Source organism: Nomascus leucogenys, chromosome 3 (genome assembly GCF_006542625.1).
Source record: "Nomascus leucogenys isolate Asia chromosome 3, Asia_NLE_v1, whole genome shotgun sequence".
Classification (NCBI taxonomy): Eukaryota; Metazoa; Chordata; class Mammalia; order Primates; family Hylobatidae; genus Nomascus; species Nomascus leucogenys.
The window spans coordinates 13,874,371-13,902,354 of record NC_044383.1 but is presented as its reverse complement, the minus strand read 5'-3'; the positions used below and the strand labels follow the sequence as shown (position 1 = coordinate 13,902,354).

At 50.4% G+C, this 27,984-nt stretch overlaps 1 protein-coding gene across 2 annotated transcripts; it reads left to right on the top strand.

Moving 5' to 3' along the window:
* Positions 1 to 204: 204 nt before the first annotated feature.
* BAG3 (BCL2 associated athanogene 3) lies at positions 205 to 27,260 on the top strand. 2 transcript variants are annotated; one of them, XM_003255029.3, is made up of 4 exons: positions 205 to 738; positions 18,669 to 18,995; positions 21,097 to 21,498; positions 25,902 to 27,260. In XM_003255029.3, exons 1-4 carry the CDS (start codon positions 559 to 561, stop codon positions 26,718 to 26,720), a joined length of 1,728 nt encoding a protein of 575 aa, XP_003255077.2. In that variant the 5' UTR covers positions 205 to 558; the 3' UTR covers positions 26,721 to 27,260. The 2 variants fall into 2 exon arrangements, with proteins under 2 accessions (XP_003255077.2, XP_012361301.2); XM_012505847.2 differs by having other exon boundaries at positions 25,905 to 26,940.
* Positions 27,261 to 27,984: the final 724 nt, after the last annotated feature.

Genomic DNA, 27,984 nt, shown 5'->3' with positions numbered 1-27,984 from the left:
AGCCGAAACCCGCCTAGGGCGCACGGAGGACGCCCCCAGTCCAGCTCGTCCGGCTTCCCACCCGCAGGCGTACCCCGAAGGCGCGCCCGCGCCCGCCCGCGGCGACTCCGACCCGGGCACGCGCACGAGGCGGAGGGGGGAGGGGCGGGAGGATGTGGGGGAGGGGCGAGCGGGCCGAGGCCCCGCCCCCGCCCCTCAGCCCCGCCCCCGCCCCTCAGCCCCGCCCGCCGCGATTATAGCCGATGACTCAGGGCGGAGCTCCGCATCCAACCCCGGGCCGCGGCCAACTTCTCTGGACTGGACCAGAAGTTTCTAGCCGGCCAGTTGCTACCTCCCTTTATCTCCTCCTTCCCCTCTGGCAGCGAGGAGGCTATTTCCAGACACTTCCACCCCTCTTTGGCCACGTCACCCCCGCCTTTAATTCATAAAGGTGCCCGGCGCCGGATTCCCGGACACGTCGGCGGCGGAGAGGGGCCTACGGCGGCGGCCCGGCCAGAGACTCGGCGCTCGGAGCCAGCGCCCTGCACCCGCGCCCCGGCGAGCAGACCCCGACCCAGCATGAGCGCCGCCACCCACTCGCCCATGATGCAGGTGGCGTCCGGCAACGGTGACCGCGACCCTCTGCCTCCCGGCTGGGAGATCAAGATCGACCCGCAGACCGGCTGGCCCTTCTTCGTGGACCACAACAGCCGCACCACTACGTGGAACGACCCGCGCGTGCCCTCCGAGGGCCCCAAGGTGAGCCGGGCCCGCGGCCCGCCCTGGTCGGCGGCGCCTCCTCGACGGCAGGCGGCGGGGAGTGGGCTGGGCCGGGGGGACGCGAGGCGGCGGGGCCCGGGGGTCGACGAAGGCCCCTCGCGGGCGTACACCGGCTCCCCGCCCCGCCACACACTCCCGCTGCGCCCGGACGAGTCCTCGCTCCGGACCCGCCCTTGACAGGCGTCGGGGCGAAAGGAGGCCCCGGGATTCGGTGTCCCGGGAAGCGACCCCGCAGTGGCTCCTGTGCCGTCCACGACTCGACTCCAGGGCGGAAGGCCGGGTGTCCGGCGCTGGCCTCGCGCTCCCGGGCTGGGAGAGGGGCGGCCGGCCTGGTCAGCTCCGGAGGCCCCGGCCCACCGCGGCCCCTGCTGCCCGCTCGGCCTCCGGGCCCGGGACCCGCGGCGCACCCCGCTGACCGCGGACTCGAGGGGGACACTCGCAAGCTTGGATGGTGGTTTTGGGGGGAATTTTACTGCTCAAGTTCTCCAACTTGGTTGAGGGGTATCTTGACTACTGTCCCATGTTAGGCACCCAATGACTCTGGAGGCTGGTGTCAAAACATTCATATATATATGTGTGTGTGTGTGTATTTTAAATTAAAATTGTATTATTGTTTGAAAGTGCTTTCAATATGAACGTATCTTAGTATGACTTGTAAAATAAAAAACAGGGTGTGCTTCTCCCCAGCAGTTTCTAAACTAGAGATCTGAGACTTACAGTTGGCCATTGCCTTACCACATTGCCTCACACTGGAGAGAAAGAGAATGATACGTGTATATTTATAATGGCATTCGCTTCCTGCCTTGTTATGGTATTAAAATACTTAGGATTTGTTACCAGTACACAAATAACTGAGTAATGATACTCTTGTGAATACAGCAGAAGTATGTCTCATTTACATATATGCAAGGATATATACTTAATCCCCAAGAGCATGAAATTTGAAAACGTAAATTTGGAATGAGTGTGTTAATTTTCAAAAATCATAGTCATACTATTCTTTCAATTTTCTATAAATTTGAGCTTTCAAAATAAAAAGTTTTTAAAAATATGTTATACTTAAAGCGTAACTGTTAATGCCGTCTGGGCAAGATAAAAGCAGCAAAGAGCTGGTAAATTATTTTGAAGATTTAAAAACTCACCAAATTAAAACTGCTTTGTAACCCATTATTTTAGAAGAAAGACCTGTATTATTTCCCTTCATCTTTATGCACTTTTTGTTTTAACAATATTGATAAAACTCCGGTGCCCAACAGTGAGACCGTGTACAGGCAGCAGTTTACATTTACGAGAGATTAGTTGTATATTTATTCTTGAAAATTAGTACAAGAGGCTGTAATTAGCTGGGATGGGCACAGTTACATATACCTTTTTGTGTGTCTGTTCAACCCATTTTTGGGTGAAACTGACGCTCATTTCAAACCACCTTTCTTAGGGAGTCTGCGTGGATGTACCTGATCTTTAGTGTGGTTTACAACTATTATTTTGAGGCCTTCTTCCTGTAGACATAGGGACAGTGGTATCTGCTGGCACCTTTGTTGTGAGTGAAGATCAAGTTTGAACATAAACATTCCCAGCACTTTGTTCTCAGCATGAAACTTACCCAGCAAGTTGAGATCTTCCTGTACCCACCTGGTGCATGGGTTAGGCTGTGATTTCATAAACCTTATTAAAATAAAAAAAGCAGGTTTAGTTACCATTATTATTCTCAACAAATGAAAAGAACTACCAAATCAGAAATCTGATGCTGGAAAGATTTATTTGAAAATTTCGCAGTCAAAATTTTAAAGTTGAAAGGTCCTTGAAGATCTCTTATGTTAGGCTTCTTTATTTTCTGAAACCCAGAGAGCTCAGGTGTGACTTTGAAGGTCATCCAGCTAGTACCAACAACAGGGAGAGAACTAGTGTCAGGAAAGTCCTAGTAAGAGGCAGTGTGTCTCTTCAGAAGTTGGAAGTGAATGTTTTGTGAAGCTGAAGCGTGCAGGCTAGAATACTTGATTATCTTTGTGCCCTCCTGGCCACCAAGTTATTGGGTCACTGACCTCTGTGCTGAGGTTGCTTGGATTTTGATGATGGGATGTGATCAACTCAAGAAAAGAGCTCCCTTTACCAAGTGAATGACTTGAGGCTTGTCAGCATGGCACCAAAACTTGAGAAAACTAACATTCAGCCTATGAGCTGTTTGTGCTTCCTTGCTTTCAATCCTGTGCTTTGACACACACAATATCTGGTTGCACTTGTGTGAGTTACACCTTACTGGAGACTAAATGTAGTGGAAAATCCTTGAATATCATTTTGTATTTGAAATTGGCTTCTCAATGCATAATGTGAAAAAGGCCCTTGCATAAAACAAAGGGCGATTTTGGAGGAGCTGAGCTGAGGCCCGCCTGAGCATCATCATCTTCAAGAGGAAATGCTGTCAATCAATAAAAAGCTGTTCATTGAGCATGAGGAGCTCAAGAGACGACCTCTCTTTTGGGGGAGGACTCAGCTTCAGGATGTTTAAAATTTAACCACGTTAGTAAGAAAATGGAAAGAAAAGACCAGACCTTTGTATTTTATTTCATCTTCTACTGCTGTCTTGCAGTTAATCCTCCGCCCTCTCCAGAACTGGTGAGGACAACTCCCTGTTTTCACAGAGGGGCAGAGCGAAAGCAAGTATCTTCTGTTGTTGCTGAAGCAGGAGGCTCACGGCAAAGATGTTGGGCTTCATCCAGCCTCATTCTAAGCAGCTGGGCCTCCCCACCTGCAGTCTTCCTGGATTTTGATTTTCTGCACACTTGGGCTTCCCACTAATTTGGCAAGTTCATACCAGTCCAGGCCCCTTCCTGGCAGAGGTTGGCATTCAATGCTGGTGCAGCCACTCCTCCAGGCTCCTCCTTGAATAAACAGAGGCCGGATATTCTGGAGTGCTGTTCCTGCCAGGCCTCCTTGGGATGAGAGGGAGACCTTCCTCCCTCTTGGAGCAGGGCTGCTCTAGCTCTGTGGATCTTGGGAGTTACCAGCCTGGCAGTCTCCAGGGAGTCCTGTTAAGAACACAGATGGTGGCTGTGTCTCATCGCCTCCCTGCCCCAACCCCATGTTCAAATCTGAATTGCTCAGTGTAGGGCCCAGAAAACTATGAAGTCCAAAAAGCTTTTTTGGTGGTTCTGATTCTGCTGCACGGGCAGTGGGAGTCACGGATGGCCAGTGATCCCATTTTGGGGAGGAGGAGCTGCGGCTTAGTGCCTCCTGAGCATCTAACTTGCGGAGCATTTTCCTGAGCCTCCATTTTCCTTCTTGGGGAAACTTCCCCGGGTACCCGGGCTTCTGGAGGTGTGAATATGGGGGTGACATGGGAAGCCAGCGGAGACAGCACCTTGCAAAGTCTGGCAGGGTGGCTGGCAGTTCGAGAGTGGGGAGGTGGTCCAGAGATCCTCCTGGACCCCAGGAAGAAGCAAGCCAGAGCCTTTTCTTTCTGTCTTGCCCACCTGGCAGAATCTCACCATAATCATTTAACAGATTATACTCAGGCACTGTGAGAAGGAGGTAGAAACATCCTTTCAGATGACACTGGAAATGTTTCGAGTTATGATTGAAGTAGAGAGACCCATTTATTCTGCTTAAGGTTCAGCAGAGCCTCCTGAATTTTCTTAAAGATGAGATGAGATCGTTTTGCTCTTTCCAGATCGATTGCAAGCTGTTATGCCTCTTAGCAGAGGCGGAGCACAATCAGGAAATGAGTGGCCATTCTCTCCTTTGTATTTCCAGCAAGTTACAGTTGTGGCTGAGGAAGTTCCTGTGCGACTGCATGAAAGTGATTTGTTGGGGGGCAGATGAAGAGCATGGCCAGATGCCTTGAGCCCAGCTCATCCAGGACTTTCATTTTCCCCTCTAAAGAACAGCCTGTGTTGTTCACATGAGAACCGACTGCACCTCTGAGAACATCATTTTGTCCCGTTTCGTAGGGTAGATTTGCCCTTTATGAGGGTGGAGCCTGTACACAGGACCTGCGGCAGCGTTTGACGTTAGCCAGGGCTGGGAAGGCTTAACTGTTGGATGCTGTCAGGGCTGCTTGTGAGTCAGAAGGCTTCATACCACCCATGAGGCTTGCTTAGTGCTGTCCTCGTTTCTGGAATGACACACAGTCACCTTATATAAACCACTCTACATGTTTATTACTTTCTATTGACATTTAAAAATGATGTTCTGATGTTTATCATCCAGAGTAGAAAACCATTCATCATCCAGACCTACTCTTTCTCCTTTAAGTTTTGCTGTTTTAATATTGCTCTTAAATGTTTAAGAGAGCTTACAGAGGAAACTGAAGACAACAGCCTTGCTTATTAGGATCTTTGAGACCCTCTGGCACTGGCGAACACGAATGAACCCTGTGTCACACTTGACTGTGTTATTCTCCAGCCTCTCCCGGGTTCCCTTTTGTTGTGACTGAACACACCCCTGATCTGCTTCTGCCTCAGAGCATAGACTCAAATGGCCTTCTCTTTTTTTTTTTTTTTTTTTTTTTTTTTTTTTGAGACAGAGTCACACTCTTGTCTCCCGGGCTGGAGTGCCGTGGTGCGACCTTGGCTCACTGCAACATCTGCCTCCTGGGTTCAAGCGATTCTCCCGCCTCAGCCTCCCAAGTAGCTGGGATTATAGGTGAGAGCCACCATGCCCATCAGCCAGCTGTCTGAGGCAGGCTCCAGGGCCCCTCGTTTTGCAGGTGCAGGATTCCTCTGTATGCATCATGTGGCACATGTGATACCATGTGAGATATCTGGTGTTAAGTCGTCACGTATTTCGATGAAGGTATCTTTGGGACCTTGGCAGCCTTTTAGGAAGCCAGGCAGCTTGCAAAAGCTTAGGAAGAATTTGGGGAGAGAGGAGTGAATGTAGTGTATTTCTGTCTGTCAACACACTTATATATATGTATATGTGCCAGATATGAGTGGGTGCTTTTGGTAGCCTTATCTCTAAATCCTCACCAGCTCTCTGAAGTAGAAACTATGAAGTGTCTTAGGCATGGGACAGCAGACTTGGAGAGGCAGTGTGCCTGGCCTGTGATAAACAGAAAGACTTCTGTGGCTTTACCCTCACCTGGGTTCCTGAAGGGGTGACAGACAGACTTGCCTTTAGCGGGCCTGGCTGCTTTATACTCCCCAGGCACAGCTTGAGGTGATAAACAGCCCTGAGTCCATCTTTGTACAGTTAATCAGAAATGTTGGCCTGTTTCTTGAACCTGGGTCTGGATTTAGGAGATGGGCCCAACTCTTTACTCACTCCTTCACCCCATCTGAAATTCACTGAGCGCCCACGATGTGCGAGTCACAGTGTTAAATGCCATGTAGAGGACAAGTCTGCCCACTTTGAGGCCGTTCCCCACAAAGCATGTCCTGCCTCTTCCTGGTCCAAAGCAGGCTGTCTCTCCTCTGGACCCCATATTATTTTAATTTGAATCTTTTTTGCTAAGCTCTGCACTTTTCTGCTTTGCCTTGGGGTCACACCCCTGTTAAGAGTTCTGGGGCAGAGTCTGTGTGCTTCATCGCTGCCTCTTGATGCCTGGCAGGGTCCACAGGCTCAGAAAAGATCAAACGAGTGACTGTGGAGAAGGGTAGAACACGGGCCTGCCCAGAGCGTGAAGGCAGATACAGAAGAGCTGCCCGTGAAGGGTGCAGGTGTGTCCCGGGAAGCCTTCCATTGGTTCCTAAGAACTTCAGAGTTGCCCTGGGCTCCTAAAGGTCCCCAGAGGCCTGCTCCTTTTTGTCACTTTGTGAATGGCCTTCTCTGCACAAAGGACTTCACTATTGATTCCCTAAGTTCATCCTTACAGGTCTGGAGAAGCTCTTTTTTGTTTCTCCCAATGACACAGCATCTTCCAGCAGGGCTGGAGAGGCTGGGAGCTGGCAGCAGCCAGACCCTACTTCCATAGCTGTGCAGAGAGCAGCCCCTGGCACTGTAAAAGGAGTCTCTTAAAAATTTTTTTTCGTGTGGCTGGCAGTAAGATCAGACACCGTATACGTGAAACTTCTTATTCACTGTCAATTCAGAAAAGTCTAGAATCACAGAGTGCCAGCTCTGTGCGTCAGGAGCCTGTAAACAGCTCAGTTGTCCAAGAGCTCCCAGCACAGAGCTGTGCCCCAGTGAACTGGGGAGACTTTCTACGGAATATTCCTTAGCATTCAATTGGAGAACAAATGTTTGCTGTTTTAAAGTATCTTCCTCAGTGTTTATTAAAGTAGAATTACATATTTTTTTCAGTTATTTCAAAAAATTATTCCTTGACATTGAATGAATGAATAAATGAATGGATGGTTTAAAAATTCAAACGGCGGGAGGATGGGAAGGCCCCTTCATGTGCAGAAGAAAAGCCAGCCCCTTCGCTGGCCCACCTTTCAGGGTCAGTTCAGACCCCCAGCATCCCAGCGGGGTTAGCACTCCTTCCTGGGTTGGACGGGGTCTTCCCCGGTTCTGACAGCGCTCCATGCCGGGCGTCCCTGCAGTCTTGGGGCTGTGGTGACTCAGAATTAAGCTGAGTGCCTTCACTCTCGTGTGCCCTGCCTGGCTGGCCCGATGACTCAGCATGGAGCGCTGGCTCCCTGACCCAGAGCACACTTGAACTGAATGTTCCAGGTCTGAGCCTCAGCCCAGCGTGGCTGGGCAAAATGGAAGGCTTTCTCTCCTGCTGCCTCTCCTGCTGCGTTTTACCCTGGGAGATGAAGGTTTTGGAGACGTTAGTGACACATGGATGTTATCACAGTGTACAGCTCTGACAGGAGTAGTAGAAAGGTTAGCATCCACCTGGCCTTACCATCAGACAAACCTGGGTTCTAGAGATCTTAGGCAAAGCACTTACCCTCCCTGAGCCTCAGTCTCCCCTTCTGTGAAGTGGGCATAGCAACACTCCTGTTAGCAGGATTGGGAGAATCAAGGAAGATGGTGCGTGGGAGGCGAACGCCCCAAAGCCTGAACTGATGCATGCGTGGAACTCCTGGAAACATTTGCAGCCTGCTCTGTGGAGTAGAAGTGTGTTTGTGGATAGGTGTGTGGCCTCTCCACACAGCAGACCGTCCTGGCTGTCCATGGGCCTTTCAGCTCTCAGAGAGGCCTGGGGTCTTGTTTCCTAGAAGTGAGGCCTCCTCTTATCCCCCTTGTACAGAGTGTAGCTGACTCCTCCGACCAGTGTCCAGGTAGCCCTCAGAGCCCTCCCTGGGGCTTCCCGTGCCCTTTGTGAGTGGAGGATGTAGAGGAACAGTAACAGATGAAGCTGTGGGGCCTTCGGGAGCCTTGACCCAGCTGCCAGCCCTCGCCCCATGCGTCCGTAGACGCATCTCCCCATCCTCTGCCCGAGACAGGCTGGGTCCTTGTTTCCTGCACTGCGCTGTGTAGAGCGCTGACTTTACTCAGCCCCAGCTCCTCAAGGGGAGGGTCTCCCTCAGCCGTGTCTGTGCAGCCACAAAGTACCAGGCAGGAGCTAGGAGCGCAGCCTGTGAGGGGGGACGTCAGCCCACCTTACTGAGGGGCCGATTACCTGCACAGCTGTTCTGGACCCAGCTCTCGGGTGTAAGTGTCACCGCAGATGGAAGGAAGGAGGGGTTTTCCAAGTGCCACCACCCTCTTCTGGGGGGTGTGGCTGCTGTGGGCCAAATGCTTGAGAAGCCACTGCAGGTGGGAGCAGAGCCCCCCCGGGACTCAGGGGTCTCACTGTCCATCAGAGAGGGTCCCCTTGCCTGCATGGCAGCTGATGAACTGAGGATGTTTTTCTTTTGGAAATTGTATTTTATACAGAATACACGTCTGCTGATGTCCTGTACGCTGAGACCTAACAGACACTTGTAGGGTCGTGTCTGGAGGATGGACTTGCCAGGTGGCTGACCATTACATTTAGCATGGAAATGTAGCAGATGAGAGAGGCCCTTTTCCTTGGCTCTGTCTAGATTCAGAGCTTCCTGGGATGGAAATTTCGGGTAGTTTCTGTCTGTGATTTGTGACTTTGGCTTGATTAAAGCAGGTGGCTCTGCTCTTTTTTTTTTTCCCCCTGAAGAAGAGGTAGGTACGTTCTAACATGCCCTGAAGCTAACTTTTCTGTGACCTTGGGCCACATGCCAGTTCCTACCTCTGCCACATGGAACCCGTGAGGCGGGCTGCAGGGCTGGGGCTGCAGGGAGGCTGGATGCTGACTCAAGTGCCCCCAGCAGGGGAAATACCAGCAGCTGCGGATGGTGCCTGGCCTGGAGATGGCTGACATGTGCCCTGGTGAGGGGCCATCGAGGATGTTGAGGAGACGCCAGCAGATGTTCTGCTCCCAGGCGGACCCTTCTGTGCCCCAGCCTGGCCTGGCTTTTCTCCCTAGGCCTCAGGGAGATGTGTCAAGAAGCCACAGTCAGTGCAGCTGGGCGCCCTGCTCAGCCAGGAGTTTGACTGCAGAGCAGGCCTCTTCCCCAGAGCAGCAGCCCAGCCTGTTGGAGAGGCGGGTAGTTTAGGGCTCAGGTCCCTAGAGTTGTCTTTGGCTGTTTGCTTCCAGGTTGTGAAACTTTGGATAAAGTCTTAAGCAGGGAAAGTGACATTCTTGCTAATTAGTCCTCTTAAGACTCTCAGATAAAGGGGCTTCTAACTCTAACCATCTTACTACCAACTCGGTGAGACAGACTAAAGAATTAGGCTTTGTTGAACAGGGCGCGGTGGCTCACACCTGTAATCCCAGCACTTTGGGAGGCCGAGGCAGATGGATCACTTGAGCCCAGGAGTTTGAGAGCAGCCTGGGGCCCATAGCGAGACCTTGTCTCTAAAATAAATAAATAAATTTTTTTTTTTAAAAAGAATTAGGCCTTGTAAACTGTAAGCCCAACCAGCTAGTGCTGGAGAAAAGCTGAGTCCGTCAATAACTATTTGTGGAATAAAGAAATGCAATTGTGGCTGCACGTGGTGGCTCACAGTTGTAATCCCAGCACTTTGGGAGGCTGAGGCAGGAAGATCACTTGAGATCAGGAGTTTGAGACCATCCTGGCCAACATGGTGAAACCCCATCTCTACTAAAAATACAAAATTAGCTGGGTGTGGTGGCACATGCCTGTAATCCCAGCTACTCAGGAGGCTGAGGCAGGAGAATCACTTGAACCCAGGAGGCAGAGGTTGTGGTGAGCCAAGATCATGCCTTTGCACTCCAGTCTGGGTAACAAGAGCGACTCTTCATCTCAAAAACAAAAACAAAAATTAGCTGGGTGTGGTGGCATGTGCCTGTAATCCCAGCTACTCGGGAGGCTGAAGCATGAGAATTGCTTGAACTCGGGAGGCGGAGGTTGCAGTGAGCTGAGATTGTGCCATTGCACTCCAGCCTGGGCAACAGAGCAAGACTCAGTCTCTTAAAAAGAAAAAAAAAGAAAGAAAAACCCGATTGTTTAGGGCACAGAGCAGCTCAGAGTTTACAAAGACTTGTACCTTATTTCGTACCTTATTTCACTTAACTCTTGCAAAAACCACTGGGAAATATGGGGATCTTTACAGCTGGGGAAACAGTAGCAAGGAGTCCTGACCGTGGTCACACAGCTGGTGAGCATCAAGGAGGGACTGGAACCCAGGGTGGCAACTTGAAGACCCAGGCTCATGCTGGTTCATTCCTGTTTATTTGGACACAGCTGCAGAGAGAAGCAGTGTTGGTTTCATCGTCTAAAAAAAATTTTCCCCATTGAAAACACATAGGGACAGTCATCTGTTTCTCCCAGGATAAAATGTATATATAATTTAGTAACAGGCATATTAGATAAAACCTCCAGTGGCCTGTGACTTGTGATAGTTTATCGAGTATGTGGTTGGCACAGACCTCTTGTCTTACCAGGAGTCTCTGGACAAAGCCTAACTCCTCAGGTGTGCTGTAAGTGAAATGTGGACTTAGTTTATTATTAAGAATTTTCCCCGAGTCTATTATGTGTCCAAAATAGTGCTGGGGGAGTGGGAGAGACCCTGTATTACAATCCAGTGGGGACTGAAGGGATTTTGACTTTGGCTGTAGGGATGTGAATGGCTGTTTATTGTTTATTTCAGTATCAAATGGGCAGTAAGACTGAATTCATTCATGCACCCCGTCATAACAAGCAGAGAGCTTTTGTAGGGTGCTGAAACTCGACTCCAGTTGCACTTTGTTTTTTGTTTTGGTCGTTGTTTTAATTCAGAGCCTCACTCTCTTGCCCAGGCTAGAGTGCAATGGTGCGATCTCAGCTCACTGCAACCTCTCCCTCCTGGGTTCAAGCGATTCTCCTGCCTCAGCCTCCCGAGTATCTGGGATTACAGGCGCCTGCCATCATGCCTGGCTATGTCTTTTTGGTTTTTTTTGTATTTTTAGTAGAGACAGGGTTTCACCATGTTGGCCAAGCTGGTCTTGAACTCCTGACCTCAGGTGATCCGCCCGCCTCGGCCTCCCAAAGTCCTGGGATTACAGGCATGAGCCACCACGCCCAGTTCCAGTTGCACTTTGGAAGAAAGTGTGTTTTGTTTGTTTCCTGCCTGATGGAGGCAAGCCAGGCCACTTAATTTTGATCCAGGCCTTAGCCATATGGGGAGTTCCAGGATTCCTGTGTTCTTCCATCTTTTTTCTTTGTTTTAGAAGTTTTGAAGTGTTCACTTGACCCATGTGAAGGCTCTTCTGGCCTAAAAACCCAGTTAATACAGTCTGTGTCCTACTTAATTCTCCAGGCCTGCCAAGTCGTAAGTGCTACGAGACAGCCCTAAGAGTTGCCTTTGTTACTGTTTCTCCTAGTTCAGACCAGAGTGATGGAAGCTGTGGTTTGTAGATGTGGAGCTCACTTTTTAAAGAGCACTATACCTGGCCGGGCGTGGTGGCTCACGCCTGTAATCCCAGCACTTTGGGAGGCCGAGGCGGGCGGATCACAAGGTCAGGACATCGAGACCATCCTGGCCAATATAGTGAAACCCCGTCTCTACTAAAAATACAAAAAAAAAAAAAAATTAACTGGGCATGGTGGCGGGCACCTGTAGTCCCAGCTACTCAGGAGGCTAAGGCAGGAGAATGGTGTGAACCTGGGAGGCAGAGGTTGCAGTGAGCCGAGATCACACCACTGCACTCCAGCCTGGGTGACAGAATGAGACTCTGTCTCAAAAATAAAAATAAAATATAGAGCAGTGTACCATGGAGCCAAGATTGGGGCTCACAGAAGGTGCCCATTTTCGGATTTCAATGGCCACTCAGTGTACAGGGAGTCAGTTGTGGGTGGATCAAGATAGATTCTTCTCCATGGCTCTTTCGTGAACATGCATGTGCCCAGTGTACGCCTCTTTAGGCAGACACCTTGCAGGTGCCCAAGGGCTGTTGTTCCCACCCTGCTTTTAGGGCACAGGGTTGGGGGTTAGAGCCTTCCTTCTCTTCATTTGTTTTTGTTTTTTGAGACAGAGTCTCACTCTGTCGCCCAGGCTGGAGTGCAGTGGTGCAATCTTGGCTCACTGCAACCTCGCACCCCCGGGTTCAAGCAATTCTTGTGCATCATCAGCCTCCTAAGCAGCTGGGATTACAGATGCCCACCACCACGGCCAGCTAATTTTTGTATTTTTAGTAGAGACGGGGTTTTGTCATTTTGGACAGGCTGGTCTCAAACTCCTGGGAATGGATCTGACCTCAGGTGATCCACCTGCCTCGGCCTGCCAAAGTGCTGGGATTACAGACACGAACCACTGCACCCGGGCGGGCCCTCCTCTTCGTCTGGGACATGAAACTTTGGGATGCTCTGAGTTCCAGCAATTCTGATATGATTTGAGTGTAGTTAGGAGTAGTCATTTTTAGATTTCTGTGACATTAACGTTTCCTTGTCTGGGGGCTTTGTATAGCTGTTGAGAGCTTGAAGGGACTTTGGAAATCAGGCCACGCGGAGTGTGAGAGCTGAAAGGAACTTTCCATCGTCATTTTTCTCAGTGCGGACCTTCAGGCTTCCTCACACACCTATGGAATCAGACCTACTTGGGTTGGGCTTAGAGTCTGCAATGTTTGCATTTCCTCGGTGCTTCGATACCCCAAGCGCTGGAGAACCACTGCTTTCTAGAACATTTTTGGGCCTCCCCTTCATTTTGCAGCTGAGAAAACTAAAGTTCACAGAGGGCATGTGAGCCGCTTCCGTAACACATGTATTTAGGGGCAGAGCCAGCGTTAGGACCAAGTGCAGCCTCTTCCCGGGTCTCCTGCTTGTTCCCTCAGCGCTCATGTTGCTGCTAAAAACCACTGGTGCAGTTTAGACCTGCTCTTAAGCAAATGAGCCCAACAGCTCACCAAAGCTCAGAACCTGACCTCGGGCTTTCTCTAATCATAATATCTTGTACATAATAGGGCAAATTTTGGCTCGTCTGGGGTCATTTTTTTCCTGCTTTCTGTCTTGGCTATCTCATGGAGTTGTTTGGTGCCCTGAGACATGCCTCAGATTTTTAATGCAATGCACAAACAAGGGAGCAGAATTAACTAATTCATTTAATAAATTAATATAGTGAGATAAGCAGTGAGAGTCAGGACTGAGCCCCTGGGCTCTTCTTTCCTAATTGGGTTTTGTATGATATATATCATCTGATATTCCTGATGTCTTTAGCCAGAGATAAGGATAATGAGCTCTGAGCTGCAGGCGGGCCCTGACGAGGTGGCCATGAGGATCAGCAGTCATCTGCCTGGTCACTGTGGTTGCGTCCCAGTCCCTGTCCCGTAATCACACAGAGCTGTCCGGATGTGCTTGAACTTGAAAACACTTAGTAGACTGAAGAGACATGTTTTTGTCAGATTCTAGGAGAATTATAAATATTACACATTTTTTCTTTTGATTCTTTTATTTACAAAATATCTCTCTTTGCTAAATTGTGTTGAAAACACCGTAGAAGAGAGAAAGGGCAATTTAACTCTTCCAGGTGGTGTTTAGTGTGTGTGTGTGTGTGTGTGTGTGTGTGTGTGTGTGGTTTTTTTTTTTTGGCGGAGTTTCACTCTCGTAGCCCAGGCTAGAGTGCAATGGCGTGATCTCAGCTCACTGCAACCTCCGCCTCCCGGGTTCAAGCAATTCTCCTGCCTCAGCCTCCCGAGTAGGTGGGATTACAGGCACCCGCCACCACACCCAGCTAATTTGTGTGTGTGTGTGTGTGTGTGTGTATATGTATGTGTATATATATATATATTTTTTTTTTTTGAGCTGGAGTCTCGCTCTGTCACCCAGGCTGGAGTGCAGTGGCGCGATCTCGGCTCACTGCTCACTGCAAGCTCCACCTCTCGGGTTCACGCCATTCTCCTGCCTCAGCCTCCCGAGTACCTGGGACTACAGGTGCCCACCACCACTGCAGGCCACCACCACCCTGCACTACAGGGTGCAGGGGCTGGGAGCTGGCTGACGCTTTGAGGCCCAAGTCACTCGGGAAGATCACAATGCCAAGATACGCTGGCTAATTTTTTTTTTTTGTATTTTTAGTAGAAACGGGGTTTCACCGTGTTAGCCAGGATGGTCTCAATCTCCTGACCTCGTGATCCGCCCACCTCAGCCTCCCAAAGTGCCGGGATTACAGGCGTGAGCCACTGCGCCCGGCCTAATTTTTGTATTTTTTTTTAGTGAAGCCGGGGTTTCACCGTGTTGGCCAGGCTGGTCTCGGACTCCTGACCTCAGGTGATCCACTCGCCTCGGACTCCCAAAGTGCTGAGATGACAGGCATGAGCCACCGCACCTGGACCAAGTGGTGTTTTTTACTTAGTAAAAGTGGAAGCATTTGCTGTTGTGACCCTAATGATAGTGGATGGGAACATTAGAATGTGGCATTGGCATTCCCGGCACAGACCTCATTACAGGTGGGAGTTTCGTTTTTGGTTGAAATTATTCATTCACGTAGAAGTATTTAATTGCCTATTTTGTGAAATTCGTGTGTTTTTTATTTAAAGCAATGTTTTTTGTTTTTTGTTTAACAAAACCCCACCGGAGTAGAAGGGGAGCCTGGAACGTCTTTTAGATGCAGTGCTTACAAGGAGACACTTGGTTTTTTATTAAATGGCAAAAATGGGTCATTAATTCACCCAAACCCAGGAATACAGACCTCGGGACTGTTGGAGAAGCAGCCAGGCCGCCCTTGCCTGTCTTGACTGTCTCTGCTTTCCAGCTGTGCCGGCAGGCTTGGCCTGTTCAGTGGACCTCACGCGCAGTGGAGACCTTTCCCCTTCCCCCCACGTGCCTCTCATTTTTCTGGGTGCCCTTTCCCCTCCAGGCCCTCTGCCCTGCTTTGTGCTCATCTCCTCCTCCATGACGTCCTTCCTCACTTCCCAGCATGTCCTGGCTTCTCCTTTCCAGTCCCTCTGTCTTGCTGAGGCATCTCCTGTGATGGTTGGAACACTCAGAAGGGTGGACCTCAGCCCCCACTTCCAGCCTGGCCCCTGGGCCTCCAGCCAGATCTCCCTCAGCTCAGCACAGACCCCCAAGCCTGCCCCTTGCCACTGCTTCCCACCACTCTTCTGACACAACTGCCCCTGCCTGCAGTGACTACATTCCTTCCCCGTGGACCAAGCCATGTTTCTGGAAAGGTTGAATATTGGCTCCAGCAAGCAGTCTCTGCTGTCACAGTCTTGTGTGCAGACAGAGTCGTTTTTCCTTCCTCCCTCTCTCTCCTGTCTTCTTCCCCTCCTCTTTCAATGGAGGCACAAAATGTGCTCAGTGAGATGCATGAGGTGCTTAGCTCATGGCTGGCTGGCTCAAGGGCCTTCTGGATCCAGGGACTTCCCCCAGGAGGAGCTGCATCTCCTCAAGGCCTGTCTGAGGACTCCAGGCCCTGGAAGGGTCTGGCTACAATGGGTTGGGATCAGCAGCTCTCCCAGTTGAAACCAGAGAGTGTGGGTGGGATATGGTGGAGTGGGCAGTGTGGGGGTTTGATGGAGTTTTACATATCTATACACCCATTTACCACCGCCCAGAAAAAGAGAATATTCCCATCACCTCAGAAAGCTCTTTCGAGACCCTTCCCAGCCACTACCATCTCCTCCAGAAGTGACCACCATTCTGGTTTCTAGCACCATCAATTCACTTTGTACTTCACTTTTACTTTTTCTTTTTTTTTCTTTTTGGGACAAAGTCTTGCTCTATTGCCCAGGCTGGAGTACAGTGGCAAGATCTCAGCTCACTGCAACCTCTGCCTCCGGGGTTCAAGCGATTCTCCTGCCTCAGCCTCCTGAATAGCGGGGACTACAGGCGCCCACCACCATGCCCAGCTAATCGTATTTTTAGTAGAGATGGAATTTCGCCACGTTGGTTAGGCTGGTCTCAAACTCCTGACCTCAGGTGATCTGCCCGCCTTAGTCTCCCAAAGTGCTGGTATTACAGGCTTGAGCCATGGCGCCTGGCCCTATCCTTCGCTTTTGATTCCTTTGACACTTTGGAGTCTGAAGAGCATAATTTTGTGCCTATTTAGGGAGAAACTCACATTTATTGCCAGTCTTCCGGGCATCTCTCGATATGCCCTTATAAAACCTCACAACATTTCTCCAGAAGCAGGTGTTGGCTAGCTCCATTTTCTAGAAAAGGAAATGTAGGCTTACAGAGGTAAGAGAATTACCCAAGCTCACAGAACTGCTAGGAATAGGGGTATGAATCACACTTAGACCCTACCTAGGGCGGCGTCTACCATGGAAGAGCCTGTGCCTTTCCCCATCCCTCAGGGCCTCCGTGCTTTCCAAGTAATTCTGCTTCTTGTTTGTTTCCTGCCTCCTTAGCCCATCTTCTAAGTCCCTGTTGGCAGGGAGTGCCCCTTGCTGGTTTGGTATCCCCATAGGACTCCTCAGTGGGTGACAGGATGTTTGCCCAGGAGCAGGTGGCGGATGAAGGTTTGCTCACTGCTGGGCCCTGCTGTGTGGAGTGCACAGATGGTTGAGGCTTTTGTGCGTGGCTGGGAAGAAACAATGAGCCCCTGGGCAGCCAGCAAAAATGACACTGCAGGACTAATGCAGGCCCTGATTTCGGCTGGAAGGAGGAGGACCTCAGTGAGTGGACAGAATGCCCACAGGCACGTTATGACTCAACACCGAGTAGCAGAGGGTTTCTTCAGCGCCTCTTGCTGGCTCCCTGTCAGGGCCGTCTCACGGCAGGAATTCAGCTCTGAATGTGAGGCCTGGACCTGCTCCTGCTCTTGGGTGACCTGAGAGTTAAGCAGGCTAATGTAATGCCGCCGCCCTGAGCACGTGGCTGTTCTAATCTGAGAATGCCTGTCTGCCCATGTCCCCAAGGACACAGTGACACCCATGCCTTTCCTGTGTGCTGGAGGCCCTCCAAGGGCAGGGTCTCAGCAGGAGGGAGGCAGTTGATGGGACTGAAAGGGCTAAACCAGGGTCAGCCACCTGGTGCCCACGCCTGCACACAAATAGAAACATCACAGAATTAATAGTCTGTTCACTCAAAGTGCAGAGCAGCCCTCAGTATCTGTCCTTACTTTTGATTGATTCTGCAGCACTAGAGATTGTCCCTGGCAAGCTCATAGATTGTTAGCCTTTGGTGTTTGTTCGCCGTGCAGAGAGCTGCCTCCTTCAGGAAAGATCACTCCCCTTCTTAAGACTTGCCCTCTACAGATATGTGCAAGTGACACTTATCAGTAGCTCCCCTCCTGGGAAAGGACCCTCAGCACTCGGGGACTGTTAGGACTTCTGTTGCGCAGCCCCAGCTTGCTGAGAGATGGCATTGCCCAGTGAGTGACTGGCCAGCCTTGTTGTCTGAAATAAGATCTTTCCTGTGGTACATCTGGAACTTGGCCTTCTCAAGGGTCCCAAAATAGCCAGGCCACTGAAGGGAGAACTTCAAGAGAGGACATAAGAGAAGGACCCCAACTGCTCCTTGCCCAAGCAGGCTCTGTTGTGTTGAAGAAAAAGTTCTTCAGTGATACTTGTGAAAGCACAGTCAGGAAGATTTATTCAGGGCCATCAAGATAGGCATAGGGACCACGGCAGTGGGGTCTTGCAGTTGTGGGGAGAGACTGGGCACAACTTCAAATACAGCACGGGCGAGTGGGAATTTATAGTCAAGGAGCAGTGTGGATGGAAAATTAGAAGAGGAAACATCAGGGCTAAGGGCTAATCTTGACCAAACAGGATTCTTGCCGAAGACAGGCCAGGGTGATTAGACAGCACCTGGGGATGATGGAGGCTGAGGAAGCTGACCAGATAGTGAGGCTGGGGAGGGGGCTTCTGGCTAAACTGACTTAGCAGTGTCTTTTGCTAAAACTTGACTTTATAAGGAAGTACACAGATGGGCCTAGGAGATGCTTCGGAAGCCGAAGGTTTGGTCAAGCAGAGAATCTTTGTCAGTTGGCATCGTTAGGCGACACAGTTACCCCTGGGTGCTCCTCTCTCCCTGTGCTGCCTCTGCATCCCTGTCCTTCCCCTTCCTGCAAATTGTTCTAACAATACTCCTGAGGAGGCAGCCCTCGCTCCCCAGCCAACTTCTCTGTAAAAATTCCCAAACTGTGTCCTGTGTTTGGGCCCAGTACAAGCTCTATATTGCTGGGAAATGTGAGGGCCTTTTTGGAAACAGAGACACTTGCTGTAATGTAGAAGTTGGAGCTGACCGCTGCTCCTGGAGCTCATCTTCTGATCCAGGTCTCTGAAAATGAGGGCGTGGGCAGCTCTCCTACACCCCCCCGCTTCCCTCGGTCACCCAGAAAAGAAACCTGTCTTACCAGTTTGGGGAATTGGGACCTTTCCTGTGCTTAACAGATACTTTTGGCTTTCTCCTGATGCCCCTAATTCCTAAACTGTTGGCCAAATAGCAGCCTCTGTGGGGTGGGGGGTTTGGAGGGTACAGGGGCTGGGAGCTGGCTGACGCTTTGAGGTCCATGTCACTCGGGAAGATTACAATGCCAAGTGCCACACTGTTTCCTCTGCCAGGAGGGTTCACTTCCCAGTTTCTAACCAGCCTGTGTTTCTCCACTTTTTGTTTCAGGAGACTCCATCCTCTGCCAATGGCCCTTCCCGGGAGGGCTCTAGGCTGCCGCCTGCTAGGGAAGGCCACCCTGTGTACCCCCAGCTCCGACCAGGCTACATTCCCATTCCCGTGCTCCATGAAGGCGCTGAGAACCGGCAGGCGCACCCTTTCCATGCCTATCCCCAGCCTGGGATGCAGCGATTCCGAACTGAGGCGGCAGCAGTGGCTCCTCAGAGATCCCAGTCACCTCTGCGGGGCATGCCAGAAACCACTCAGCCAGATAAACAGTGTGGACAGGTGGCAGCGGCGGCGGCAGCCCAGCCCCCAGCCTCCCACGGACCTGAGGTAAGGAGAGGCCAGGCTCACGGGCCTGCTGGGGAGCAAGCCGCTGTGCTTCCCAGGCTGGGCCCAGCCCCCGAGGACAGTGTCCTGGGCCAGGCACCTGTTCACATGCAGGGCATCTGGGTCTGGCCTGCAGCATCAGAGGTCACCCAGCAGAGACAGGGTGATGGCCCCACATCATCCCTCGGCATCTCATAGGGCTGTTCTTCAGTGGGACAGGGCAGGAATCATGTGGCTTCTTTTTGTAGTTAAGGAACGGCTTGGAAGGGCACACCGCAGCCTGCCTGCTCCAGATGCACACAGGTGGAGGGAGCAGAGCTGGGACCGGAAGCCTGGCCTGCCTTCTGGCTCCTAATTTCCGTGCTCCTTCTTCACACTGGGCTTTCCATTCAGAAGCACAGAGATAGCTGTGTATTATTTTGTTCAGTTCAATGCTTATGGATAAATCTTAACCACTTGTGGAGCTATGTTGATAGGAAAATGAGACCCCATGCCTGCCCTCACCGTGCACCACGGTTTAAAAAGAAATACAGAGTCAGGAAGGCAGCTGCTTTAAGACAGCATTTTAATCCTGAAGCCAAACATCTCAGGGATCTGTCAATGGATTCTGTGCATTAATAGCTAAAAAATAGTTCTTAATCTGGTTCTTAGCTGGATTTGAGGCATTCCTAGTAGGATTCCTGAGCAGTAAGCCCTCTCATTTTCCTGTCTGCAGATCATCCTGTTGTGTGTGCCAGTGTTGTTGCTGGGCACAAACTCCCGTGTCGTATCTGCACCCAGAGTCATGCTTGCCTCTCAGCTCCGTCTGAATCGGTTCAGCTTCACACCTGCTTGAGAGTGAAAAGTTACAGTTAATGTGGGATACCAGAGGCTCTTTTCTTTTCTTAAAGAGGTAGTAGCTGGCTGAGGCAGGTGGATCACTTGAGGCCAGGAATTCGAGACCAGCCTGGCTAACATGGTGAAACCCCGTCTCTACAAAAAAAAACAAAAATTAGCCAGGCGTGGTGGCACATTCCTGTAATCCCAGCTACTCAGGAGGCTGAGGCAGGAGAATTGCTTAAACCCAGGAGGCAGAGGTTGCAGTGAGCCAAGATCGCACCACTGCACTCCAGCCTAGGTGATAGAGCAAGACTGTCTCAAAAATAAAAAAATAAGTACTGCCTGTATTTATAATGGTTTTGCTGCGAGAAATCAAAGTGACACATAAATGCGAGACATCTTCGCAAATTTAGGCTAACAAGGCACTTAGAAGAGGAAATGCTCTCAATTTCGAGGTGAATAGAAGGTGGCCCAGCAGGGAAAGGTGCTTGACCTGCCTTGGGCCACACAGGATGCTTGCAGCTCGCAGTTGCTCAGCCAAGTTCTCTGTATATTGGCAGAGAAAGGGTAGTGGGGACAACACATCCCTTGTATGAGTGCCTCCTGTGTGCTGGCCTGGGGCTGAGGCACAGGCCCAGGTGACTGACCTCATCTTCAGAGCAGCCCGGTGAGGGAGGGACACTCTTCCTATATTTTGAATGAAGCTTAGAAAACGATTGAATTACTAGGAATTTGAACATAGGCCCCTTGACTCCAAAGCCTTCAGTCTTTGTTGTGTGTGTGTGTGTGTGTGTGTGTGTGTGTGTGTGTTTTGTTTTGTTTTTTGTTTTTTGAGGTGGAGTCTCTCTCTGTTGCCCAGGCTGGAGTGCAGTGGTGTGATCTCAGCTCACTGCAACCTCTGCCTCCTGGATTCAAGCAATTCTCCTGCCTCAGCCTCCTGAGTAGCTGGCACTACAGGCATGTGCCACCACGCCCGGCTAATTTTTGTATTTTTAGTAGAGATGGGGTTTCACCATGTTGGCCAGGCTGGTCTTGAACTCCTGACCTCAGGTGGTCCGCTCACCTAGGCCTCCCAAAGTGCTGGGATTACAGGCGTGAGCTACGCTACCGCGCCCAGCCCTAAAGCTCTCAGTCTTAACCCCACATTTTGAAAATTGAAAATTACAGATAGGAGGTTTTACAATATGGATTGCCCTGAGGAGGTGCACAGCAGAAGGCATGGTCAGGATACCAAGCTAAGGGAGTCATTTGTGGGGTCATGCCCTCTACCCTGTGTCTCTTGCAGCGGTCCCAGTCTCCAGCTGCCTCCGACTGCTCATCCTCATCCTCCTCGGCCAGCCTGCCTTCCTCTGGCAGGAGCAGCCTGGGCAGTCACCAGCTCCCGCGGGGGTACATCTCCATTCCGGTGATACACGAGCAGAACGTTACCCGGCCAGCAGCCCAGCCCTCCTTCCACCAAGCCCAGAAGACGCACTACCCAGCGCAGCAGGGGGAGTACCAGACCCACCAGCCTGTGTACCACAAGATCCAGGGGGATGACTGGGAGCCCCGGCCCCTTCGGGCGGCATCCCCATTCAGGTCATCTGTCCAGGGTGCATCGAGCCGGGAGGGCTCACCAGCCAGGAGCAGCACGCCACTCCACTCCCCCTCGCCCATCCGTGTGCACACCGTGGTCGACAGGCCTCAGGTACGGGAAGTTAGTCGTCAGCAGACCGGTTATGGTGGTGTGTCTCCAGGGCTGCAGGAGCTCTGTGGGTGCCCTGGGTTCCCCCTTCATCCGTGCCTATTTAAACATGCGTGTACCTAGAGGCAAGTGAGATTCGAGAAATTGCTAGGTATTAACAGAAATGCGGGACAGTTGCTCAGGCTGTGATCCCTCCGCACTCTGCAGCTTTTGCTGGGCTGATCATTGTGCATTGCAGCTGACTTAGAGCAGACGAAACAGCTTGGCAGAACTTACATACCTGGGACCAGGTTCCTTAGTGCCCACCACACCCTTTCAGGGCTCTTCACACCCCCATCCACAGCGCAGCCACAGCCTCATCTTGGGTGTAGGCAGCGTGTCACCTTCTGCTCAGTTACCCACTCCACTCTGCAGGCCCGTTCTGCTCATTCCCACCCCTGTGCCTTTGCCTGTGCTGAACCCGCTCCCTGAAATGCCCACACAGTACAGGTTCTCCCCATCCTCTGAGGGACGAGCCAGTCTTGTCTCCTCCATGAAGCCTACTCATCCTTCTCATCTCGTGATGCCTCATACGAGTCCCTTAATGAGAACTCCCAACTTGTATGAGTTCAACATGTGATTATTCGCGGTATTTCAGAAGTGTTCGTTTTATCTCTTCAGCTTAGGGCTGAGCCTGACCACAGGGCCCATGTCTTAACCCCCCTCCTCCCTTTGTAATCAGGTACCATGTGGTCTGGCTGAGGCATCAGCCAGCTATGGCGGATTGGAAGCCGGGCTGGCCTGGGGAAGGTTGTAGTCAGGGGTCTGGTTATCTTCCAGTGGAGACACAAGGTGCAGGTTCCTGGAAGAGGATGTCATTTAGTTTGAGCAGCTTGCAGCTTAGCAGCAGAACAGTCAGCAGCCCTGGGCCCCCTGTGGCTGCAACTTGAGCAGCTGAATGCTACAGTTTTTAAAAAGGAAAGCCCCCGGTGAACAAATGTGGGATATTCTTTCATTACAAATGGTCACACTGGCCAGGGCCCTGGAATAGAGCACCCTCCTCTTAAAATTTTGTTTTATTTGGAAATAATTTCAACCTCATAGAAGAGTTGTGTGAATCATACAGAGTCCCACATACACTTCATCCAGTTCACTGTTTGTCAATATGTCTGCATTCGTCTTGTCATTTCTTCTCTCGTATATTATTGATGTGTTTTAACTGTTTGAAAATTAGTTGCAGACATCATGTCCCTTTTCCCCTGAATAGCAAATATTTTCCGAAGAGGAGGACATTCTCATTCATAACCGTGGTAGACTTACCAGATTCGGGAAATTTAACATTCTTACAACATTATTATCCAGTACACAGCCCATTTTCAAATCTTTTTTATAGCAGTTTTCCCCCACTTCCAGGATGTCTTCCAGGACTGAAACAAGGATCATGAGCACCACATTTAGACGCAACTTCTCTTCAGTCTTCCCTCAGCCTTTCTTTGCTTTCACGGCCTTGACGTTTTTGAAGAGCACAGGCTGTGGAACACCCTCTCTAAAGTGTTTCTAAAGTCACTTCTTACACAGCCATCATTGTCAGAACCTAGGGAGGGGTGCGTGGTTGGGTTGTGAGTGGTAAGGGCCAAAGTTGCGAATGTCTGCATTGGCGAAAGAGATTCGATGGAAAAGGAGGTTGCTGGAGTGTAGACAGCTACATCGATCCATACTTGGGTTCAGCAATCCTAGGAGGGTCCCATTTGTAGAGAGAGGGATATTTTCTCCAAATCATTCCCATGTATTTCTCATAATCAGTGAAACTATTTCATCCTGTTTTTACCATTAATCGTGTTTGTAGTAACCTCCCTTTTAGAGCTGATTCAAAGTTCCCTTTTGGGAGGCTTTCCAGCATTTCACCAAACTGAACATTATAGTGGAATTGAATGTTTTAAGCTGGGAATAGTTTAGAAATAATATAGTCCAATTATTTCCCAGTTGATGAAATTAGGGTGAGATTTTAAAAGAGGTGTTAGATATTCACTTACATGAATAAGAGCCAAGATAAGGCCAAGCGCAGTGGCTCACGCCTGTAATCCTGTAATACTAGCACTTTGGGAGGCCGAGGTGGGGGATATCACTTAAGGTCAGGAGTTCAAGACTAGCCTGGCCAACATGGTGAAACCCCATCTCTACTAAAAATACAAAAAAAAAGTTAACTGGGCATGGTGGCGGGCGCCTGTAATCCCAGCTGCTCGGGAGGCTAGGGTGGGAGGATTGCTTGAACCCGGGAGGCAGAGGTTGCAGTGAACTGAGATCACACCACTGCACACTCCAGCCTGGGTGACAGAGCGAGGCTCCGTCTCAAAAAAAAAAAAAAAAAAAGAGTCAAGATATTTTTGCTTTGAGCATAGCTCATTTAAAAGTATATGGCTGGCCGGGCACAGTGGCTCACGCCTGTAATCCCAGCACTGTGGGAGGCCGAGGCAGGCGGATCACGAGGTCAGGAGATCAAGACCACGGTGAAACCCCGTCTCTACTAAAAATACAAAAAGATTAGCCGGGCCTGGTGGCGGGCGCCTGTAGTCCCAGCTACTCGGAGAGGCTGAGGCAGGAGAATGGCGTGAACCCGGGAGGCGGAGCTTGCAGTGAGCCGAGATTGCGCCACTGCACTCCAGCCTGGGCGACAGAGCAAGACTCCGTCTCAAAAAAAAAAAAAAAAAAAAAAAAAAATATATATATATATATATATATATGGCTTACTAGGTGTGGTGGCTCACACCTATAATCCTAGCACTTTGGGAGGCCGAGGTGGGCAGATTGCTTGAGCTCAGAAATTCAAGACCAGCCTGGGCAGCATGGCGAAACCCTGTCTCTACAAAAAAATATAAAAATTAGCCAGGCACGATGGTATGTGCCTGTAGTTCCAACTAATCATGAAGCTAAGGTGAGAGGATCACCTGAGGCCAGAAGGTTGAGGCTGCAGTGAGCTGTGATAGCCCCACTGCACTCCAGCCTGGGCAACAGAGTGAGACCCTGTCCCCCACAAAAATCTATGTATCTGTATGGCTGTAGTTTATAGTCACATGAAAACCTGTGCAGCCAGAGGTTAGCACAGAGGCGCTGTGTCATTGCTGAATGTTAGGCTGCAGCACAGCTATCCTAAAGCAAGATTGTTCTGGAGTTAACTATTTAGAGCATCTTGGCTAATTCTAAAAAAATACATTGGTCTGGGCAGAAACTACTAGGCTGTCACGGTTTTAAAAAAAGAAGATCATATCTTTTCTAAAACAGGAGACAAGAAGATCACACCGTGAGCAGACTGTCTGCACAGCGTAAGGAAGGAGGACCAGAGGCAGCGACTCCAAGGCTGCATCACCTGAGAGCTGGAGTCACTCAGGACTCTGCTCTGAGTCAGCCTAGTTCAGCAGTCAGCATGAGTTTTTGCTATTTTTTTCCTTCCTTCCATCCTTCCTTCCTTCCCCGCCTCCCTTCCCCCTTCCCTTCCCCCCTTCCCTGATTCCTTCCTTCCTCCCTTCCCCCTTCCCCCCTTCCCTCTTTCTTTCCTTCCCCCCTTCCCCCTTGCTCCCTTCCCCCTTCCTTCCTTCCTTTCCCCTTCCCCCTTCCTTCCTTCCTTTCCCCCTACCCCTTCCTTCCTTCCTCCCTTCCCCCTTGCCCCCTTGCCCCCTTCCCCCTTCCTTCCCCCTTCCTTCCTCCCTTCTCCCCTTCCTTCCTTCTTTCCCCCTTCCCCTTTTTCCCCTTCCCCCTTCCCCTTTTCCCCCTTCCCCCCTTCTCCCCTTCCCCCTTCCCCCCTTTCACCCTTCCCCCCTTCCTCCCTTCCGCCTGCCTGCCTGCCTGCCTGCCTGCCTGCCTTCCTTCCTTCCTCCCTCCTCCCTCCCTCCCCTCCCTCCTTCCCTTCTTTGAGACAGGATCTCGCTCTGTCACTCAGGCTGGAGTGCAATGACATAATCATGGCTCACTACAGCCTTGGATTCCTGGGCTCAAGCGATTCTTCCACCTCAGCCTTCTGAGTAGCTGGGACTACGAGTGCAAGCTCCCACACCTGGCTAATTTTTAAAGATTTTTTGTAGGGTTGGGGTCTTACTATATTGCCCAGGCTAGCTATTTTCATTTTTGAGTATTTTATTGGGTTTCTTTTCATTGCCGTTAAGAATACCATCTACAGAGAAATTCAGTGAGAGGTAACAGACAAATAGCCCGGGGTGATCAATGGAAGCCTGACTAATGGTTTGGTTACATACATGATTAATACCATGTTTTTATTTTGTAACAGCCATTGATTGACTTTGAAAATCTTTTATATTATTAAACTTTTTTTAAAAAGCCATTTCTCAGTTTTCTTTCTAATCTGTACTAGCTACAAACAATTTCTGTGACTTTCAGTCAGTTATTAAAAATATCTTTTTGTGTCCTTTTTTCAGCAGCCCATGACCCATCGAGAAACTGCACCTGTTCCCCAGCCTGAAAACAAACCAGAAAGTAAGCCAGGCCCAGTTGTACCAGAACTCCCTCCTGGACACGTCCCAATTCAAGTGATCCGCAAAGAGGCGGATTCTAAACCTGTTTCCCAGAAGCCCCCACCTCCCTCTGAGAAGGTAGAGGTGAAAGTTCCCCCTGCTCCAGTACCTTGTCCTTCTCCCAGCCCTGGCCCTTCTGCTGTCCCCTCTTCCCCCAAGAATGTGGCTACAGAAGAGAGGGCAGCCCCCAGCACTGCCCCTGCAGAAGCTACACCTCCAAAACCAGGAGAAGCTGAGGCTCCCCCAAAACATCCAGGAGTGCTGAAAGTGGAAGCCATCCTGGAGAAGGTGCAGGGGCTGGAGCAGGCTGTAGACAACTTTGAAGGCAAGAAGACTGACAAAAAGTACCTGATGATTGAAGAGTATTTGACCAAAGAGCTGCTGGCCCTGGATTCAGTGGACCCCGAGGGACGAGCCGATGTGCGTCAGGCCAGGAGAGACGGTGTCAGGAAGGTTCAGACCATCTTGGAAAAACTTGAACAGAAAGCCATTGATGTCCCAGGTCAAGTCCAGGTCTATGAACTCCAGCCCAGCAACCTTGAAGCGGATCAGCCACTGCAGGCAATCATGGAGATGGGTGCCGTGGCAGCAGACAAGGGCAAGAAAAATGCTGGAAATGCAGAAGATCCCCACACAGAAACCCAGCAGCCAGAAGCCACAGCAGCAGCGACTTCAAACCCCAGCAGCACGACAGACACCCCTGGTAACCCAACAGCACCGTAGCCTCTGCCCCATAAAAATCAGACTCGGAACCGATGTGTGCTTTAGGGAATTTTAAGTTGCATGCATTTCAGAGACTTTAAGTCAGTTGGTTTTTATTATTAGCTGCTTGATATGCAGTAACTTGGGTGGAGGCAAAACACTAATAAAAGGGCTAAAAAGGAAAATGATGCTTTTCTTCTATATTCTTACTCTGTACAAATAAAGAAGTTGCTTGTTGTTTCAGAAGTTTAACCGCGTTGCTTGTTGTTCTGCAGCCCTGACTACCTGGGCACCCACCACCTGTTAGCTGTGGTTGTGCGCTGTCTTTTGTAGCTCTGGACTGGAGGGGTAGATGGGGAGTCAATTACCCATCACATAAATATGAAACACATTTATCAGAAATGTTGCTATTTTAATGAGATGATTTTCTTCATCTCATAATTAAAATACCTAACTTTAGAGAGAGTAAAATGTGCCAGGAGCCATAGGAATATCTGTATGTTGGATGACTTTAATGCTACATTTTAAAAAAAGAAAATAAAGTAATAATATAACTCAAAATGGTTTTTGTGGTTTCTTAATCTTTGAAAGCAGTGGCATCATGGAGATTGTCTGTCCCTGGTTTCAGTTAGAATAAATGACAGGTACATTTAACAAGCCTGCTTTGGGTTTTGTGACGTCTCCAATAGCCCGCCTCATGAGAGAATTGTCCTGGTCACCTTTCAGTCTCAGATTGCAACAGGAACCTGGGAAGACTCAGGGCTGTGAACTCAGGTAATGGGAATATGCCTGCTGCATCCCTTCGGACCGACCCAGCCAACAGCCAAGGTGCCACTTAGGTAGCATGTCTGCCCACCTGGCCTCAGGCCTCACCAAGAGGCTGAGATTGTCCAAAAGTGCCCCAGAGGGCCTGGCGCAATGGCTCACACCTGTTATTCCAACACTTTGGGAGGCCAAGGCAGGAGGATTCGTCGAGGCCAGGAGTTTGAGAGCAGCCTGGGCAACATAGAAAGACCCTGTCTCTACAAAAAACAAATTAGCCAGGTGGGGGCGTGCGTCTTCAGTCGCAAGCTACCGGGGAGGCTGAGATGTGAAGACAGCTTAAGTCCAAGAGATGAGGCTGCCGTGAGCTGTGATCCCGCCACTGCACTCCAGTCTGGGCAACAGAGTTGAGACCCTGTCTCTAAAAATTAAAAAAGGAAGCGCACAGGGAAGCCAGCTCCCGCTATTGCCCAAGGCTGGCCAAAGTGTTCCTTGGAGTCTAGGTCACTGGGGGTTGGAAATG

Bases quoted from the DNA above. Each gene is read 5' to 3' on its own strand.
- BAG3 (XM_003255029.3), top strand. From the start codon at position 559: ATGAGCGCCGCCACCCACTCGCCCATGATGCAGGTGGCGTCCGGCAAC. The intron at 18,996-21,096 runs GTAAGGAGAGGC...TGTCTCTTGCAG, and splicing joins CAGCCTCCCACGGACCTGAG to CGGTCCCAGTCTCCAGCTGC. The intron at 21,499-25,901 runs GTACGGGAAGTT...TCCTTTTTTCAG, and splicing joins CCGTGGTCGACAGGCCTCAG to CAGCCCATGACCCATCGAGA.